Source organism: Clinocottus analis, unplaced genomic scaffold (genome assembly GCF_023055335.1).
Source record: "Clinocottus analis isolate CAN_PGR_092001 unplaced genomic scaffold, fCliAna1.0.p SCAF_22, whole genome shotgun sequence".
Classification (NCBI taxonomy): Eukaryota; Metazoa; Chordata; class Actinopteri; order Perciformes; family Cottidae; genus Clinocottus; species Clinocottus analis.
This window is the reverse complement of record NW_027175954.1, coordinates 3,997,374-4,017,706: the sequence shown is the minus strand read 5'-3', so window position 1 is coordinate 4,017,706 and position 20,333 is coordinate 3,997,374. Positions and strand designations below refer to the sequence as shown.

Here is a 20,333-nt window from a genome sequence, read left to right as displayed (position 1 = left end):
CAGATGCTGTTAAAGGTTTGTTAACGTGTGTTTAAAAAAAGTGAGTAAAAGTGGCTTCTGTTTTAAGTTCAGTTGTACAAAACATTGGGTTGTTCATCTATGAGGGAACTCCTTGATGTAACTTGACAAAATGGTCAAAAAGTTACTGATGAAACTTTAAAACTGTATTTTTGTCCCCAATGAGTGCTTATGAAATACAACAAAGATAGACATATTCATTTATATTGCACTGGCTTCAGGAATTAGGCTACTGTAGTTAAAAAGTGGGTTAACCCCTCCCCAGTCAGCGCGTTACTACTCTTTGCCCTGCTTTTTGACAAGCGTTTTGTGTGGCTCAGGTCCGTGCTGTGCGGCACCAGGTGGTGATGAAGGTAGCCCATGTTAGAGCCTGGCAAGGAATGGGCCTGAGTTTCAACCAGGAGCCCACCTGGTGGGGAGTGAAACCGGCATTGCCCTTTATAATCCAGCCTCACTATTTGGCAGCCGTAGTGAGCCAGGCTTAGTATTTGCTGCACTCTGCGACACAGCCATACTGTTTGTTTTTTCAGACACCAACATAACTGTCTGTGTATGGAAATGTAGTTTTTTTTGTACGTTGTACTCAGTTACAATGTGCAACGTTTTTTGCCTGCACGATATGTATCGAGCATAAATCACTAATAACCAGAAGGTGCAATTTTCTTTAGCTCTTGAAAATGTAAAAAAAAAATATACAAAGGAATACATGTGACTGTGTTTAGCACGCTGTAAATATGTGTGCGTCTTTGCCATCATCATTATTATTGATATATTATGTAATATAAATACAAAATATGAATCTGATAAGGACACGTTTTAGTTAGCTTTGAACTTAAGCATCTGCCAAATAAATACATGAAAATGTTACAATATAGGCTAATATTGATATTCCTACAATATTCTTTATTGTGGTCCATTATGTATTTAGCCTGCGGACTATAAAGGTATGTGTCATCTCAAATAAAAACTTTCAGTCGTATTTTTACAGTCTGGACACATTTAGGTCATCGAGGATGAGTGTAAACTTCATTGTTTCCGTCCCGAATACATTACCGGAACAATGGCGAGCACTAGGACCCTGAGGCGGGAAGGACTCCCTCCTGCCTCCATCCACTAATTTGACAGTTTGAAGGACCGACCAGTCAGAGGAAGGATGTGAGACGGAGAAGGAGGAGGAGGAGGAGGCTTGCGGTGTGCCGAAGTTTTGTAAAAGAATTGCTCCGTTGTTTGAAATCCACCCGGTAGGTCCGACGCAACGTCTGTCAACCGCAGCTGCTCTTCAATCCTTTAGTCACAAAGCTAGCGTCTGAATTATTGCTCCTGTTGCGTTATTGTAGGTAATCAATTCATCGGATTAGCCAATCCGGGGATTGGTTTCTCTTCGGATTTTTTTTTTCTTTTTTTTTCGAGATTATTTCTCGATTTCTTCCTTCTTGTTTCATAAGCATTTGGAGTTGTCCCGAGCAACCGGCGCAGCAGCAAGTGCGGACTTGGAAGTTGAGACTGGAGACGCACACGTGTGTCCGTCTCTCTCCCCCCCCGCACTCGTCGACCCTTCGGCACTCTGGATACAAGTGTTATTGTTTTTTCTGTTTGGGATTTTGTTTATACATAGGGAGACAGCATGTCGCTGAGCAGAAGTATTGAATTTGAACACTTCGAGGAACGAGAGAAGCCGCACCGGACACCGAGAACCAACTCTGCCTCCGGGTCCCAGTCCGGCTCCAGAGGCAACGGTCTGGTCCCGAGCCCGGCGCACAGTGCGCACTGTAGTTTCTACCGCACACGCACTCTGCAGTCCCTCACCACCGAGAAGAGAGCCAAGAAAGTGCGGTTTTATCGCAACGGGGACAGATATTTTAAAGGCTTGGTGTACGCCGTGTCTAACGACCGGTTCAGGTCTCTGGATGCTCTGCTCATGGAGCTCACAAGGTCCCTGTCGGACAACGTCAACCTCCCTCAAGGAGTCCGGATGTTATACGCGATGGATGGAGGCAGGAGGATCACCAGTCTGGAGGAGTTGGTAGAAGGTAAGGGCGATCATGGATGTAACAGTCCCCTCATAGGACCACGAGTCACTAACGAGGCTCAATGCTTGAATATATTGATGGGATATAAAGTGCATTGATTCAGTGTGCAATTGATTTTTTATTTTTTTTTAGAAACGCACGATTTAGTCTTTACTGGTTAAATGGCTCAGCAAAACACACACACACACACACACATAACCTCAGGCAAGTTCTGCCAGAAGTTTTAAAGGTCACTCAGAACATATTCACATTTTTAAGGGCTGGCGCCTATGACGACATCTATGATTGATGCAGTTCACTGTTAAAGTTAAAGTTATTTTCTGTCAGACAAAATGATTTAACATCAGTGCTCTCTTGTGGATCATCTGCTGTACCTAAATCCAATTATCTCTGGAGGACATCGCAGTATAATAGATGCAATGCAGAGCTTCCCTTGCATTATTTGCATCCCTGACATCTAACTGTTCTGACATGTTTGACCCAGTGCCATGAATGCAGACCGGCAGACCACTCCTCAGTGCAAGCTTTAGCTCTGCACAGGCTGCTGCTAATGCACGTCAGTGTCCATTGATCTCTGTCTGACTCATTTCCCCGATCTTTAGAATGCATTCAAGAGATGAGTTTGTGTGGGCTTGAAAGTGCAATCCTGCCTCTGTGTGTTTGTGTGTGTGTGTGTGTTTTTGAAGGGTCCATTGGCTGCTCTTTGAAATTGATCTCACTCACGGGGCTTGACAAATTAAAGTTTCCCTCCCCCATCCAGGATCTGTCCATTGCTTGCAGTGTAATAGTGAAATAATGAAGTTAAATACTGGAAAAATATACTGCGTTTTTAAAGTCAGTCACACACTGCGGACACAAATGGAGCACAGTCTTGGAGCACAGTCTTCTCCTACACCCTTTCACTTTCTGCAGTGTTCTTCAGCCGAGACAGCGGCCTCTCTGTCACAGGTTAATCTTCATGGTGTGTGTCTGTCGTCACCATGACCTGCTTGTGATCCTCTTTTCACACGAGAGGTTATGGCTCTACCACACACACACACACTTAAGATCCCCGACCTCTTACTGCAGTCATTATTCTCCTATACTGGTCTATTTTCATCTCACATCCTCCTAAAAGTTTGGACTCTGTGCTACACTCATTTCCTATGTCCCGTCCCCTGAGTCACCGTAGAGGATTTAGGCCAGCGCCTGATCTGAATTTGGAATTCATCAGTAGTTTGACAATTTCAGCAAAAGTTGTTTTGATGCATTGGATGCGATGTAAAGTCTTCTGCGACTGAAGATCTGCACTTTACATGTACAGGAGGCACTGCCGCTGAATATGTGGGACATATGTACAGAGTACTAATGATTTCAATTTCTTTGTTTTTAAACTGTCACATGATGCTTAAAGGATGGAGATTATCATTACACAATACTGCTGTTGAGTAACCAGGATGATTTTTTCTTCTAAAAAGTCATATATTTTGTAATGTCTTTTTTAGAATTAGATTTGTTTTTTTATACTATTCCATTCAAACCAAATGTGTTGCAGAAGATTCAAAGGCAGGTGCCTAAAAACCTCCGAATAATCTGCACGTCTTAATAACATGATGAGTAAGTGGAGAAAGTATTTTTGTGATTTGGGTAAACTCAGATGTGAGATGCACTGCAGGTGGGCCGAGCACCAGTGTCTCGACCTTGTTTACTCGCCCGTCGAATGGACACAGAGAGGGAACATCACTGCACAGCTCAGCAGTCTGCCTCCATTGATTGAGGCCTGCTGGGGCTCTTTTGTGTGGAAACCCAATAAGCACCACTCACATGTGTGTCCCTGATGCTTGGATGGGATTACTCAGCCACTCGTAGGGTTTTTCCATCGAGCGGTCGGGCCGAGATTGCAAGGTGCGAGACGGGTGTTATTCCACTGCACAGCACAGCAGGAGAAAGTTGTTTACCTGGTTTGCTAGTCACAAACGACTGTGAGGCTCTGTCACCTGCAACTCTTTCAGCTCATTGTGGCTGTTTCCGTTGCAAGCCATGCCTGTCTTTCTCTCTCCCCCGTTTCTAAACTGTCCTCTGAATTTTCTCTCAAGTCTTCAGCGCAGGCACACTTAAGTTCAGCCGCTGAGGACCCACATGAGGGGCTTCAAAGCAGGGCCACAGAAACCCGGCTTAGCATGGCGAGCCCCTTCTGTGGGCCAGTAGTGGAAATGCATGTCATCATGGTTTGGTGGCGCTAAGGCGGATTGACCCGGGCCCATGGAAGAATTGAATTGCTGTACTTGTGGAAACGCACACAGGGTGCAGATACTGAACTGGGTTGAGAAAGAGCTTTGTAGTTTACTGTGTGGCTACGTGGGATTACATAACATGCTGACATAGTGGTTTTAGTTGGACAATAGCAAGTGTGCCAGCCAAAGGGTGTATTAGCATCAACTGGTGAAATTAGGGATGAACGCAGACACATTTACACCCACATAACACTAACCCTAATGGTCAATAATGGCAGAGCAATATTAGAAATGTTGTATAATTCATAGCTGTGTTGATTAAAGCTTTTTATTGTCTTAATAAAACCACCATTTAATTTATTTTTTGTTCCAATCATGAATGCATGCTCTGTATAGTATCTGTGTTTCGGTAGTAGAAGGCCCTTTCATCACTCTGTGACCACTAAACCCAACACAAACGGGTTCCTTTTTAATACAAAAGAAAAAACAGAATGGTTACAAATTTGACATGTATGTGTAAACGCTGCTTCGCAAGAAATGGAGAAAAGATTATAATTGGATCATGGGGTCACTTCATTGCTTTGCTGATGAGAAGTTTTGTATTGCCTTTTTTATATTAACACTGTTTTATGATTCACATTCATCACTTGGGTTTTGGATTGGTGACAGATGTGGCTCCGATGCTGCCAGACTGGCTGGACGGCTCCGTTAAGGCTGACCTCATCTGTCCTCCACATGAGGACAGCAGCCAGTGGCGGCTGGTTGGGGCTCCCCTCACATCACAGAGGGATGTGGCACCTGCACCCTGCACCTCAGGGAATAGCCTTGTCACCAGCCACCATCTGAGGGCATTTTAGTATTCTGTCATTGCCTACCAGATGTATGACAGCCCCAGTTATATTTTGATTTAGTTTTCAGCCATAGCTAAGTCCCCCCCCCAGCTGTGTCCTAGCCTTTTAATTAGCCTTTAGTTAATTGCAAGCTTAATAAAACCCGGTATCGTGGGACGTGGGCCTCATATGGCCTTCTTTCACTGCAGCGTATTCCGTTAGTCTTGACACACATCAGACACAATTTCAGAGATTTGATTTCATACTGTCAGTGAAATGTAGTGTTTTCCAAAATATACTGCAACTTTACTAAACCATGCTGATGACAGTGCCACAATCCGTCACCTTTTTGACCGTATTACAACCTTTTCTGAGTTATGTCCGGTTAGAGGATTATACTTAATGCAGCTTATGAACAAGCATGTGTTTTTGCTTACTGGCCGGCCTCAACGCTATACAGTTCTACTAATGGCCCAGAGATGCAGAGATACGAGCACGGCCATCTTTGCATGCCATTTGTCCCTTTTTATAGCTTTGATGAACAATTCAGAAATTCTTCTCCTGTCTTCTAAATATCTCCACACATATAAAGACACATATTGGTTATTTACCAGAGCAGCATTTACAGAATGTAAAGTTTGTGTCTGTTAAGCACAAGTTTGATTCTGAGAGACAGCTACGTGTTGGTGGACGTAAATGATGTCTTGAAGAATTCAGAAGTAACAGAAGGTCTCTCTGACTCTCTCTCTGACTCTCTCTCTCTCTCTCTGACTCAGAGAGGAACAGAACGGCATTGAGTTTCTCAGCCGACACTCGGCCCTCACGACAATCACCAGACATTCTTGCTGAGGTTCTCAGTCATCGGCCGAGCCCCTGTACTTGTCACATGACTTTGGTCTTTGGGGGAAACATTTGCGTGTTAACTGTTGGAATGGAATGCTGTCAGATAAAACAAAATGCGTCGCTCTGGAGGAAGGCCAACGCAGCAGCTGAAAGGGAGAGAGAGGACCGCGTTGCACCGGTCTTGCCTCTCAATGTGCCTTTTTGTTTCAACGGAGGAATGTTAACTCTTTGTTGTTCCACTGATTCAATGTGCACTTATCTCCATTTTTTGTTTTGGTACATGTCACACATATCATATGTATTACATGTGTGCATATTTCACTTCAAATATATTTTAGATTGTTTTCAGATGTGGATACAGTTTGCGTGATCCGTGCATTGCCTGGCAGTCACGCCAACTTATTTCTTTCTCCAGGTGAGAGTTATGTGTGCGCCTCAAACGAACCCTTCCGACGCGTGGACTACACCAAGAACGTCAACCCCAACTGGGCAGTGGGCAGCAAGACCGGCACCTCGCGCTCCCTCTCCTCCCTCGTCCCGCTGAAGGGTGAGGTGCACCACGAGACCAAGGACTTCATCAAACCCAAGCTGGTCACGGTCATCCGCAGCGGCGTCAAACCCCGCAAGGCCGTACGCATCCTGCTCAACAAGAAGACGGCACACTCCTTCGGGCAGGTGCTCACTGACATCACGGACGCGATCAAGCTGGACTCCGGCGCCGTGAGGAGACTGTACACTTTGGAGGGCAAGCAGGTGAGCGGTTGTTTGAATTTAAAGGACGCGGTGATATTTCTATCAGGAACTCACTGACTGAAATTACTTTTGGAGGGAGTTTGCGGTTTTGTTTTCAGTGGGATGGTATTGAATGATGTGCATTTGAAAACCAGATGGAACTACGAGGCTGAGCTTTTTAGCCAAAGGTTTTATCTCTAAAAAAAAAAACCCGCTGTGATTTATAGGCTTCAGCTGTGTCAGCAGTCTAGGTAATTACACTCCATTTAATCATCCATACATAATTACACGCTGAGATTATTTCAACAAGACACTAATGAATACACTTAAGAGTTCAGCCATTTTGCCATATCCATCAGTATAGTTTCATCTCTACCTCATTCCTCTCTATTAAGCCGTTTGAGACTGTTTTTGCTATAATCCAATCCATCTGGGACACGTATATAGTAATATTTCCATCTGAAATTCTCATTGAGCGTCCCTGGTGTTATAAGATGAGCTTCAACACATTGTGCATCAAAAAGATTTATAGGACATCTCATCTGGGAAGGAGTCCTAAGTAATTATGATCAATTATATTGTTTTAACTCTCATCTCACACAATTATTAAACTTTGAGTAACTAACAACATAAAAGTACATTATCTAAAGAAATATAGATATGGTGTTAGGAAGAATGTTATTCTTACAAAATATTTTTAAAAAGAGAGTCTACAAAAGAGCTTTTGTGAAATTGCGCAAAGGTTGAAATGCAGTTAAGATGTGGACGTCATATCTGTAGAACAGACATAATTACATTTTAAAAAGTAGGATGAGTAAATTGATGTGATTCTTCACCAGTTTTAGAAGTTAAAGAAATATCTGAAACTGACCCCTCTGGTGGAGGACAGACTGATTCTGGAAAAACTGAAACTGTTCTTGTCAGTCGACCCGTTCTTGCTCTAAACACAGCTGTACTTGCGCAAATAATGTTGTGTATTCACAAAATCATGAACACATAGTGAGTGGATTTCTTTTTATTTTTTAGAGTCTTTATTAGCTTTTTTTGCTTCTATTTAAGAGCTTAAATGTTGTGTAATTTTCAACGCAATTCAACTGTTGCATTTATTTTTATTTTTTAATTAACAATTCCACTGGTGGAGAGACGTTGAATATTGATAAGCGACCTGGATTTCAGTATTAATGATCGCAATTACGGCTTAAGGGTGAGAATGAACTTTGTTTCAAACTACCAAAAACTAAACTTGCTGTGTTAAAGTTAAAGTTACGGTTGAGATGAGGCTTGAACCGCAAGCTGGAAGAAACAAATGCAAACGTCTGACAACCAAACCAGCTGATGTTGCTTCCTGTTAGCCGACAGCAATCTTTCTTGGCCCGACAGTCCCGACAGCAGTGATCCTTCTCCCTTCTGACAGCCCAGCATCCTTTCTGTCAAGCCAGCACAGTACAGGAGCACAGTGTCTCATGACCTGTTAGGATTATTACATCATAGTTTGCAGTATATCATCTTTAGCGTCATGGTAGATCTCTATAGCGGATCAGATGAGTTTCATAAGCCTTTAGCCAATCGCAATCAGTTGTAGTAATGTAGAAGGGGGCTAAGTTACGTCTTTGTTTATGGTACACCGGGTCGTGTGGAGAGACTTACACACACATCTAAAATGGTGAATCATTTCTGGCACTGATATGTTCAAAAACATGGTACTAAAATAATAATAAACTTATAAATTCACCACCTCCGGCAGCACATATGAAAGCTTCTTCTGATATTTGTGTTGGATTCTCCACTGAGATTAATTCAGTCCCATATTGCTCACATAAACCATTTACGTGTCTCTATTTCCATCGCATAGTACATTCCTTCTAGATCAGCTATGCAGACCAGCTGTTCTATCCAGACACGCTCTGTATTGCCACGAGGAATGTTGGACTTTATGGGGTACATTTAAGTACCGCAACTTTGGTGCCTGTGACATCTTTGTGATGCCTTACTAGCAATCCAGTTTTTACATTATGTTGATTTGAGACTTTGACGGAACGTTCGGAGGGAGAGGAGGCTGGCACAGGAGACGGCTTGAGACGAGCACCCTTCCTTTAACCTCCCTTTGGGTCCTTTTTTTGTTGTAGCAGCTAGCAACTACAGAGTGCCAGACGGCGGCAGTTATTAAAGGTTGTAAGGCCACACAAGTTCAGCCTGTGGGGATTCAACTTCTTTTTAGTGGTGAAACCAAAACCGAGAGCTCCAGATCGGTTACAGTGCAGTCTTTTAGGAAATCCTTGCCTTTTTTTTTTAAAGCTTCCTCATCCACCTTTAACACAGCTTGGGGAGGGTGTATCTTTTGTTTTTACACAGGTTATGTACCAGTCTGCACAATATGCATGAAGATAAAGATCCCATTTTTCAAGCTATACTTTTCAAGATAACACATACGGTGCATCTTCATTTTAGTCTTTTCCCATGAATAGATGATGCGTGTAGAAACGACAATATATTTCATTATTGCCCACTGTTTTTGCTTGGCCTACACTCTAATTATAAATGCAACATCAGACCCAATTTATTGAAGAAAACAACAACTCAACCACCATCATAATGTCAACATTAATGATACAATGAAAAAAAGTAAAGCCGTTTTTTAATAAAATTCTAAATCCGTCATTTTAGTCTTGATTTTGTTCATGTACCATACAGTCTTTTGAGATTGTAGATTATAGAGGACACATGCATGACAAGTGTAGCTTCCTTCATTTGTTTTAATAAGCACATGCGCCATTAGTCATAGCATCTTTGAGAGATGGTTCCTTCCCTCTGCTGGAGCAGAAATCCATCTCTCCAAAGTTCTTCACCATCAGACGGCTGCTGAAGGAGACCAGAGCTTCTTATTTAAGTGGGTTGTGTTACAATGTGCTCCACAGGGTTAGGCCAGGATCTGGCCAGCCATTTTGAAGGAGTGTGTTCTTTCCTCAATGTCTGATTCACTCTGCTCTTTAACCCATCTTACTCGCTTGGCCTCAACAGGACAGTTTCAAAAGTGAATTAAGAGTCTAAGTCAAAGGGTTTAGCCCATTAAGCCTGTAACGTGATCCTGAGGCCAGAGCTGGACACCGAACAATATGGTGGATGATGTACGAGTGTATTTGCGTAACGCTGTTTCTAGTCTTTCGACCACTCGACACTGCTTTAACCCGACATGCCAGTCACCCATTCACACCAATTTGTACACTGATGGCAGGCGCTACCATGCAAGGAATCACCTGTCTCTCAGGACTATCTCATTCACACACACACACACACACACACACAGCAAATTGGGGTTAAGTGTCTCGCTTGCCCAAGGGACACATCGACACGGCCAAGAGGAGCCGGGGGATTGAACCGCCGATCTTCTTTACAATATCCTGCTCATGATAGTAGAGATCAATTCAGTTTGAATGTCAAAGTCAGTAAATGCTTTCTATGACACGGGCTCGAGCTTTTAAATTCCCTGTGCATAATCGTTAGTTCTTAATACCGACTATATAGAGATTTAAATGGAAAAGCATTAGCTTAATCTTTTCACTCTTTCCTTCCCTCTGCCCCCCCACTGCTTGAAGAGGAGGTAACACTCTGCCAGACCAAACGTGTCAATAACCTGACAGTTTTACTTGTTGGGGTCACTCTGGCATCGTGCCTCTCTGCGCTATTACGCCTCTTTTCACATCATAGGAGGTGTCATACTGGTGGCTAGAAGGTTTCCCACATTGTCGCTGTCCTGTAAAAACCTTTGAACTAAGAAAGCGGTCCGAACATAGTGGTAATGGATCCGTACTTGTATGGCGCTTTTCTAGTCTTCCAACCACTCAAAGCACTTTAACACTACATGACGTCATTCACCCATTCATACACTGATGGGAGGAGCCAGAATGCAAGGCGCCACATCAGTATTATCAAGCATTCATACATCTTAGGCACAGCTACGGGAGCAATTTAGGGTTAAGTGTCTTGCTCAAGGACACATCAACATGGGCTAGCGGAGTCGGGGCTCGAACCACCGATCCTCTGATTGAAGGACCATTTCTCATTGTTGGACATCAACTTGTCAATTTGGTAAAATCAGCTAAAACTAATGTAGTCTAATACAACAGCCGTGCAATAAATTATACCTTCATGGAGTTATTCTTAAAACTATTTTAGAGAGGTCCTAATTTAATTGTATGGTACATGTGGAAGCTGCAGTTTGTAGATCTATTGACCTGTTATATTTTGCTGAAAGGTGTTCCTGGTGTTTTATCCACCTCATATGCCCATAACATATCATCACATATAGGGCTTTGTTTCAGATGTGTGTTACGAGCCGATTTCTTGACTTAGCATCACATTTTTAACACGCAAATTTGAACAAAACACCATAGATTATATAAAAAGCTCTCTTTTTTTTTCTTCCTAAAAATGCGAGGCTCTTCACTCAGTCACACAGAAACACAGAAACACACCCACACACACTCCAATGCCTTCCAGCAGCAGCCTGCCATCTGCTCCTCCAAAATCCAATCACAGGTCCCAGCCACCAGGTCTGCAGGCGTTACAACCCCCCTCACGTTGATGCACACACACGCACAGTGTCACACACACGCACACACTCAGAGGCCCCCCACTGGGGCTCCGGCCGCCACCATATAATTAGACCTATAAGCTGCAAGGGAGGGTTAAAGTGCAGCTGTCAGGTGTGTGTGTGTGTGTGTGTGCGTGTGTGTGAGAGAGAGACAGTGTGCTTTCACAATACTTCTCTGTCCGCTCTCCCTCCTCGATTCAAAGATGCTCTTCTGAATGTTAATTGTAGATCGTGGTTATCAGGGCCAGCAGAATCAGCTGCTGCTTTTGAGAGAGACCCCTGTTTTACATCTCAAAGCTGACTGGGCAGGCGGAAAATAGGATTTCCCTATTTGGTATTGTCTAATCGATGCATTCATTAATTTGGGGAACAGTTAGCAGTCCAGAACTTGCTAAGTTGTCTTTTTTTTTTCTTCTTCTAGAAATCATCTAGAAGGGATTCAAGTCGACCGTAGAAATAGTGACAAAAAGGAGATGGTCCACGTCATAAAAACAAAAGAAGCAAGTGTTTGTAATTAATCGTAGAGAGAGATGTTCAAACCATGGCGGCTCTTTCTTTTCCTCCATATCCAGCTGGCCAATCACAATGTGAGGTGGGTGTGAATGTCACATTGTTGATATTTTGAAAGTTACAGTAGTGGTTGGACACGCCCTATATGTACTCGGGCGCCTGAACCCCGAGACTACAGTAGATTATCCTGTGTGAGTACTGAACGCTACCAATAAGCTTCAATTGACCTGGCTGCACTTCAAGACTGCTTTCAGCTCAGTCGTTGACCGAGCGACGTGTTGACTGAAGACAGGAGGTGGGAAGGAGACAGAGGAAGAGGGTGGTTGCCTTATTTCCTAACCCTTAGTTATCGAGTGCTTATTTTCCTCTACCTTTCTCCACCCCCTTCTGACACCCCAACTATTTATCCCACTGTGCAGAGCAGCTGACCACCACTTCTGTTGCCATAATTACATGATGCAAAACCTAATTTATTCCACCCTTCAGTTACATGACCTGTTTAGGAAATGATCTTTTTGGACACACTTTTTGGAATTTGATAGTCAGGGACAGAAAAGATGCAAAGTGAAATACTGCATAAAACCTTCTGGTTTGTGAGCGGCGGCATTAGGTTCACACACACCTCCAGCTGTCCAAGTCCTCATGTCCTGATCCAATGACTGCTCCATCAATTCTATGAACAGATCATTGAGAATACATAGTGGACCATTTAGTGCGATTTCAGAGAGCTGGATCCTGTGCAGGGTTCCTCCCTGCCTTTTACCCTTCATCCCCCTGTGACCCTGACACATAATAAGGTCAGTCAGTTTATAGCACTCCGGTTAAAACATTAGTGATCGATGTGGGATGCGGCAAGAGGCAGACATTGCATTTTTAGATGGATAAATACTGGGTGGCGTGAGAGAATAATCAATTAAATTTGATCTGATATTCAGAAACGTTGAAGGGCAAAACATGACTTGCTGTTTTTAATGCAAAAATGACACTTCAAGAAATGCATTAAATGTTATTTCTCAATGAATTTGTTTGACTACTAATTTCCCCAATTGAAGCGTGTTAACGACTACAATGTATAACATTCAGATACTTAAAGTATTCTCATCCTTTCCTGATGTTGGAGGCAACGATCCTACAGTAGCCTCCTGCACATAGAGTCTGCCTCTGCTGGTTCTCCGTGGAGCAAACGGTACCCTGTTGTCCTGTCTGTCGCACTTGATGCTGCAAATCAGAGCAATTAAACATGTCCGTCTCTTATTACTTGGACAGAGAAGTGTTGCTTTTGGCCAACATTCAACCCGTGGGTGAATACGAGCCCTGCATTTCATCATCAATGCCATGGATTTACTTTAGTAGGTTTTCATTGGCATTGGAGAAGTAGTAGGAGCGTATTCGATGGGCATTCATGAACTAATCCAGTTTTTATTTTACCTTAGATGTTTGCTGTGTAACACACGTTTAACATCTATTTTTCTCTCTTAAAAGCATCTGACTAAAAATCCTAAAACATGTTTGCCTTTCACAAGGCTTTTCCCTCAGTGATGTCATGAGGATGACCGGCCGCCTGCCCATTAACAAGAGCCGGAAACAAACCTGGACCGTTGTGGCTGCTGAACTGTAAGGGCTGAAATGGTCGTTCCTCTGAACTTCACGATGAGCTTTTCAGTTCAGCGAGCTCAGGAATGAGAGAGGAAATGCAACTCAGCACTGCTAATTGGACGGTCTGCTGAGATGTAATGGGTTTGTTTACATCTTCGCAGTAGTTTAGTAGGGGTACTGTATCCTCCATGATGAATTGGAGACAGTTACGGTGTATTTAGAAACAACATCCTTCGATGTTTTTCCAAAACCTTTTTAAGCTGTTCTTTTTTCAGGTACCAACAAAATGTACTTGTAGCAGGATTTGAAGCAGTTAGGTCGTAATTTGAAAATATTGATCCAGAAGATCTCGCCTTTGAGATATACTATGTGAGCTGTGAAGTACTGTTTCGTCTGCTGAGAGGCATCCGTCACATGTAGAACAATCTCAGGGTTTCTTCTGTGTAACTTCTCTGTCAAGTAATGAAGAAGCTGTGGAATTTTTTAAATTGGATTAAACAGTGCCTCCCATTATTAGATCATAGATGGATGTACTCCAGGCTCTCCTCCTACAACAAGTTTAAGATCTCAATGCCCATTTCTTCCTCCTATTTTGTTTTTATCTTAAGAACAACTATTTGCTTGGAACATTAGGTTCCCTATACAGTAGAAGTAATCATAGTAGTGTCACCATAACATCCGTACTGTAGTGAACAGAGCCCCAGAACGAGAACACATCGTTTGATCACCAACATGTCATGAAGATGACAGCGAGCTAGTTCATGGTGCGTGGATTGCTGGGTTTTGGGGGCATGCACATCAGTATGAGCGGCAGGAGGATGTTGGTTCGCGTGACTCTGACGCACTGTGGCTTAATTTCACATGACACGCTTCTATAATGACGATGGCCTCCTGGCCTCGATACTCTAAAGCAGCGCTGATCTTCCAGCGCATGTGTTAGCAGGGACGCGCTGCACCGCTGCCAACAGTTAAACAGGTTTACATTCATTAAGGTGTCTAAATTCTGCTCACCCCGTTATCTTATTGCTGAGGACGATGTCTCGTCCTTTTGCGGTTACGGAGAAACAAGCCGACAGTTGCAGACAGATTAGGAAAAGTGTCTCCCGCTTTGACTAGAGAGGGTCATGGACACACATGGGCTCCATCTGATTATCAGGCATGAGCTGTTTTCAGGGCCAAGTCTGGATTAAACACCACCATTTAGGTCAACAGCCATGACATTTGCGTGTCCACCTATTGTTCTGTGCTGTCATTGTCATACAGCACAGTCTGACACTCCGGCAGTGACACCAACCAACAATGAATAGTCTGGGATCGGCTCTGTGATAGGCTGTTGTTTATTTTGGACTCATTAATGAATCAAGCTTTAAGGGTATGAAATCCTGGTCGTGCTTGGTGACGTTACAAATACTGCATGTAATTGTATTTAGCAGTATCATCTCACTTATACGATAGCAGCTTGCAAACGTAATATCATCTGTAATCAAGCTCATTTAAGTCCTTTTGGTCTTACGTCTAACATAATAAAAGCTACAAGCTAAACAACAAGCTAAGAAGCTAAACAGGTGGGGTTTTTTTTTGGTTAAATTGTTTTTGGGAGTTAAAAAAGTAAAAATATTACAAGCTCTTAGCTAAGCCTCACCTTTGCTGTCCATACCTAGAGTGTAATGCTAGTGCATTCATATTATAACTTATAGATGTTGATTATGAAAGGTTTTGTACAGTATGTGACCACTGGCTCAGGGTGCTATGAATATGTGGTTACTATAAATAAATAAAAACCCTCTAACCATTCAGATTTATATTCTTTTGATTGTACTTCTCTTCAAACATCTATTCAATCAAAATGTCACCTTTTTAAAAAAATACATTTTATGCAATATTTTTTCCCTCTTTTTTCTGTAGTTGGTCTATATTTAGGGTCTAAGGAAGAACAATGGGTCCATATAATATACAGACTGTAAATAACTCAACAACACCTGAATGCTTCTTGCTTTTAATAATTAACTTTGTAAAGCTTGCCAGTCGGAGGCTAAATCATTGCAAGTCAAAAAATAAGAAGCACATCGTCTGTCTGGCCAGTCAAAAGCCTCTCTTTCTTGTCTCCTGTCCTAGCAGATGGCGCACACACACACACACACACACACACACACACACACACACACACACACACACTATATCAATGCTTCCCCCCAGTCTTGGTGGGCAATACAAACAGACTTTATTGTATTTAGCAGAAGTGCCTGACCCATGTTTCACGCGTGCTGGCATGATATCCTGCACATACAGACAGCAGGGAAACAAAAAGCCAGCAGACGTTAGAAAACAGTCAGAAAACAGGAGGTGTCGGGGGCCACGGGGCTGGCGGCTGTGCAGGCCACAGACGGGAGGGGGGGCATCTATTGTGTGTGTGTGTGTGTGTGTGTGTGTGTGTGTGTGTGTGTGTGTGTGTGTGTGTGTGTGTGTGTGTGTGTGTGTGTGTGTGAGCTCAACTACTTGTTTTGTTTTGTTGACCCTCATCCTTTCTTTGCAGCGGGCCTTTCACTCTCCCAACAAGAGAGTTGGCATCATGATATTTAAACCACAACTCGTTGTTTGTCACCTTGAGTTTAACCTTTCATGTAAGACCAGGTCGCCTCAGCAAGTTTCGGAAGATTGACGTGATGAATGTTTTTGCGCAGGGCAGATCAGGAGCTGCATGTCTAAGTGATCTTGACAGCTGTAGCACATCTCTGATGCTGATGCTGATGCTGAAGTTTCATTTGCACATCAAACAGTGTCTATCCTTTTAGTTTTTTTGAACTATATTTCCTGGCAGAGATGCGTTGATGTTCATATTAGTGGATCATTTTCCTTTTTTTAATTGTTTTTTATTATTTATTCATTTGATTAGTGGAAACAATAAATGCTCATTAGCATTCTAAAATATCTTAATATGGGCCTTTTGAGGCTTCTACTGGAACTGCAATATTATATTTTTGAGAATTTACTGCCGAGAAGCCACTTTAATTTGCAGTGATTAGACTATTATGTTTATTGGCATCAAAAACCAACATTTTATGCATCTCTTGTGGATCTTTTACTCCTCAGCATTTCTGCAAGTCTTACTTTCTAAATGAGCAGGCTAATCTACTGAGGACCATTTTAGGGCAAAAAGTTGTGTGTGCGTGTTTTAGATTTGTACTCCCACTCTCCTACTCTCTGCTTGAACAGCTCTATTTGAGCATAAAGAGCTCAGCACTCATGCAAATTCAGACAGCCTGCGGTTATGTACAGTAATGTCTCTCTTTCTGTGTGTGAACATGACTTGGAGGAGAGAGGGAGCCAGACAGCTGTGAAATGTGTGATATAGGCCGAGCAGCCAGTGGCTGATGTGAGGCAGAGATCACTGCACTGCACACAGTTCGTAAAATAAAAAAAAACAGTGTTGGGAAAATGCTAATTTATTTATTCTGAACTGCTTTTGCAGTCAGTTTCTCCAGATAGTGTCCTTGATAAATTCATGAAATGAACACCCCAAGGAACCATGCTTTTTATTATCTCCGCCAGGAAGATCAAATGATCGGTCGCGTGTGTCAGTGAGTTCTCCAGTGATTGAGTGAGTACATCTCTGTGTCGGTCCATGGTTAATTGTTCGATCTGCTGCAGCAAGCTGCATTATGTTTTGGGGTTCCCAGTAATGGCTGCAAGCTTCAGGACCTCCCACAGTTGCGGTGACTTACACCTTCTCAAAACCCCTTTATTACCCATTTCATACTACCTTTGCCTGTCTGCTGACTCCTCACTCACTGCTCTTAATTGGCCCTTGGCAGGTGGGGGGGTCACAAGTGACAACACGGCTGACTGCATCTCCGACCCCCATCTGCTACTGCCCACATACAGTTTGTAGTGTGCTTGGCTAACGGCTGATAGAGCTATCAGTCTGGACTGTTGTGCACCTCTCGGCTGCTGCTCTGTGGCCCTCATTGTTTGGACGGTGTGTTTGGCTAACGGCTAAAATAACTACAAGTACACACACTGCTGTAGCGCCTAGATATTGAATGGTGTGTTGTGTACAGTACAACAGTGGTCGTTGCAAACACACCTGGCGGAGATCTGTACTCTACCAAGTGCACATTTCTAGTTTGTTTCTTCAGTGCCTTCACTGAGCGATGGTTTGTTGTTCATTTACATATGTGAGGTTGCAGTTTGAATTATTGAATAGTTGAGATTGAAAGCAACTTGAATTTGTTACACAAAAAAAACAACAACGCATTTGATAGGTTGTGTTTAATGCAGCTAATGTTGTGAATCCACAGTAGCAAGTTAATGATGGGCTTTCTTTTCTCATTGCTCAATTTTGTGCCGCTGACTTGTCTTAGCTGTTACACTTGTCTTAGATTTACCGCTCTAATCCAGAGGAATTAACCAGTCTGAGGGAGCAGCCTGTCTGTTAGTCAGAGTTCAAACAGAGTTAATAACCTGGTTGGCTTCAGCGTAATCGCACCCTGGCAAACTTAATAGGCATCTAGCTATCTACATATTCCCAAGTTAGTAACAGTTTAAGTGAGAGTTAAAGCTTGTGTAAAGAATACACGTCTAGCTTACCATGAACGGTTATGTCCTTTAGTGACTAGAGGAGTGCTGTATGACCTTCCCAAAGGCAAGAAGCAGACATCTCAATCTTCCATCTCCACTCCAGGACTCCACCCACCCTCTTTGCCTCTTGCCCATTTGGCTGAGCACCAATGAGGGATTTGGAGGTAAAAAGGGTCGATGGAACCGAATGATTACTGTGACTGTGATCATCGTCGGCTCGCTGAAGGAGAGCGTTTACTTTCTGGTGTGCAGCCTTTTCCACCTGCTCTTGATTGACATTTGTTTTTGGAACATAGCCCTCACTGAGAATCAAGAGAAGGATGTTCGAAACACAGATTCCTTTTGATACTTCCATACACACTTGAAGCCCTTGACCTGTATTTCCTCCGTCACCAAGAGAGTAGGAGGTGGGGTGTCGGCGCATCTCAGAGGGCAAACTTCAGTTTAGCCTTAAGACACGTCACACAGCCGATGCAGAACCCTGCAAACAGTTCACTTCGCTGATTGTCCTCGACAAGCCCGAGCAGGACAGAGGCTGGTGATGGAGAGCCAGTGGCTGTTTACGCTGGCAGATGTTGACAAGAGCAAAGAGAAACATCGACAATGCAGCCTGACATTCATACTCTCCTTTACGTTTCTGCTCAACAAAATCTGCTGCACCGATTTTGTTATCTTTAAGAAAAAAACATTATACTTAATTATTAGAAACCACACAACAACATTTATATCTCATTTAAATTCCCCTCATTTTAACCAGGGGATTGTAAGCAATGCCGTTTAAAATAAATAAATAAAGTGAATCAAAGTTAAAACACCATAATTTAACAGACAATTCTTCAACCTCTTGACCTCCTTTAATTCTTGCCTTTTCAAACACGTGTCTGTGAAGGCATCATTTGTCTCCATTTCCCTGCATTCATTCCCCTGAGTGTCACGGGCTGGCTGGAAAGCACTTTATCACAAACCACAGCAGGGTCAGCCTTGCAGAGAGAGAGAGAGGGAGAGAGAGAGAGAGGTGTGTGTAGAGGTGAAAGTAAATGAGAATACAGCCAGGGGCCTTCTCCACAAAGAGATATAATATTCCAGCCGAGAGATCCTTTCCTTCACAATAAGCCTGTTGCCTCAGGTTGTGCTGGTTCAAGCACGTCTCGGGCCAACAGCGGGATAACGTGGGCTTTTAGAGCGTCGATTCAAATTGGAATTCAACTTTAGTCCATCTTTGTGTGTGCCGTGGTTTATAAGGTGCAGATGTTAGTTTGTGGTTACCTAACAGTGTCACATGATGCAAAAGTCAGACATTTTGGCAACCACTTGAAAGTGCCTGGTTATGAAAAACGTAACAGCAAATTGTTGTTTTACTACTTAATGTTTTGTCTGGTTTTAGGAAACAAAAAATATAATATATATTAGTGAGCTTTATATGTTCATTCAGGCAGATTGTTTAATAGTTCGACAAAACCTAGCTAGCCAGACTTTGTGCTTAGCAAAGCTAACCGGCTGCATGTGACAGACGAAAAAAACTCTGCCAGAAAGTAAATAAGTGTATTTCTCACTACTTGGCGCAGACCTCTGGCTGCAGATGTCACCTTGGTCTGTGGTTCGGTTGCCAGCGGACACTGCTCACTTCAGCAATCCCCTGTGACTCTCACATTGTCCTCAAACAAATGACCAGCGTCCTTCATGCCAAAACGGCCTGCTGAGTGGACGGAAAAATCCCAAACTCTTAACGTTGAAAATGTCTGCGCACCAGAGGAAGCAGTGTGCGAGTAAAGGTCAGGGGTCAGGGAGAAATATCATGTAATATCTGCATGTAATCATACCTCGCGCTACACCAGAGTCCATTTTGGACACGTGCACTATCCCGTGGGCGGTTGCGATGGTGATTCCTACACCTGTGTCCGGGCGGTATGGGGTCGCATTCAGCTGCCGTGCTCCATGTTAGGCTCATCTGAAGAATGGCATCCGCTCCAGCTATGTCAAACCTTTTGAATGGCTGTCGTAGCTCGGTATGCACACATATTACAGAGACACTTCTACTCTGGCTGAATCTTTTCATTGGATGCCACATAAAGAGGCCAACAGTTTGCCTCGAAGATTAGACAAAAGGAGCGTGTGAAGACCATGAAATACTGTTATTGATCATTTATGAACATGTTAGGGATACGCAGCCTGTTTCATTTTTAATTGATGCTGTCTGAATGTGGGACATACAAAAGTGTCATGTGAAGTGTCTTATTTATTATTGATCAACTGAGGCCTGGAGCCAGGTTATTATTTGTTATGGTTTTAAATGAATATAACCTTTACTATTTTTGTTTGTCAGATTCCTTACTCCCACGCCACTGCTGTCTGCTTTTCTCTTAGCCTCCACCTCTTCTTTTTACTGTGGAGA

General features: G+C 43.0%; 1 protein-coding gene across 7 annotated transcripts in view; it reads left to right on the top strand.

Moving 5' to 3' along the window:
• Window positions 1–1,140: 1,140 nt before the first annotated feature.
• Window positions 1,141–20,333, top strand: part of dclk2a (doublecortin-like kinase 2a) — a 37,067-nt gene continuing 17,874 nt past the window's right edge. For 4 of the 7 annotated variants that reach the window (XM_068588536.1, XM_068588532.1, XM_068588530.1 and 1 more), the window contains exons 1-2: window positions 1,141–2,048; window positions 6,350–6,687. In XM_068588536.1, coding sequence (XP_068444637.1) covers window positions 1,643–2,048; window positions 6,350–6,687 — 744 coding nt within the window. In that variant the 5' untranslated portion in view covers window positions 1,141–1,642. The remainder of the gene's footprint in view (window positions 2,049–6,349; window positions 6,688–20,333) is intronic. The other 3 variants (XM_068588534.1, XM_068588535.1, XM_068588529.1) reach the window with 2 other exon arrangements.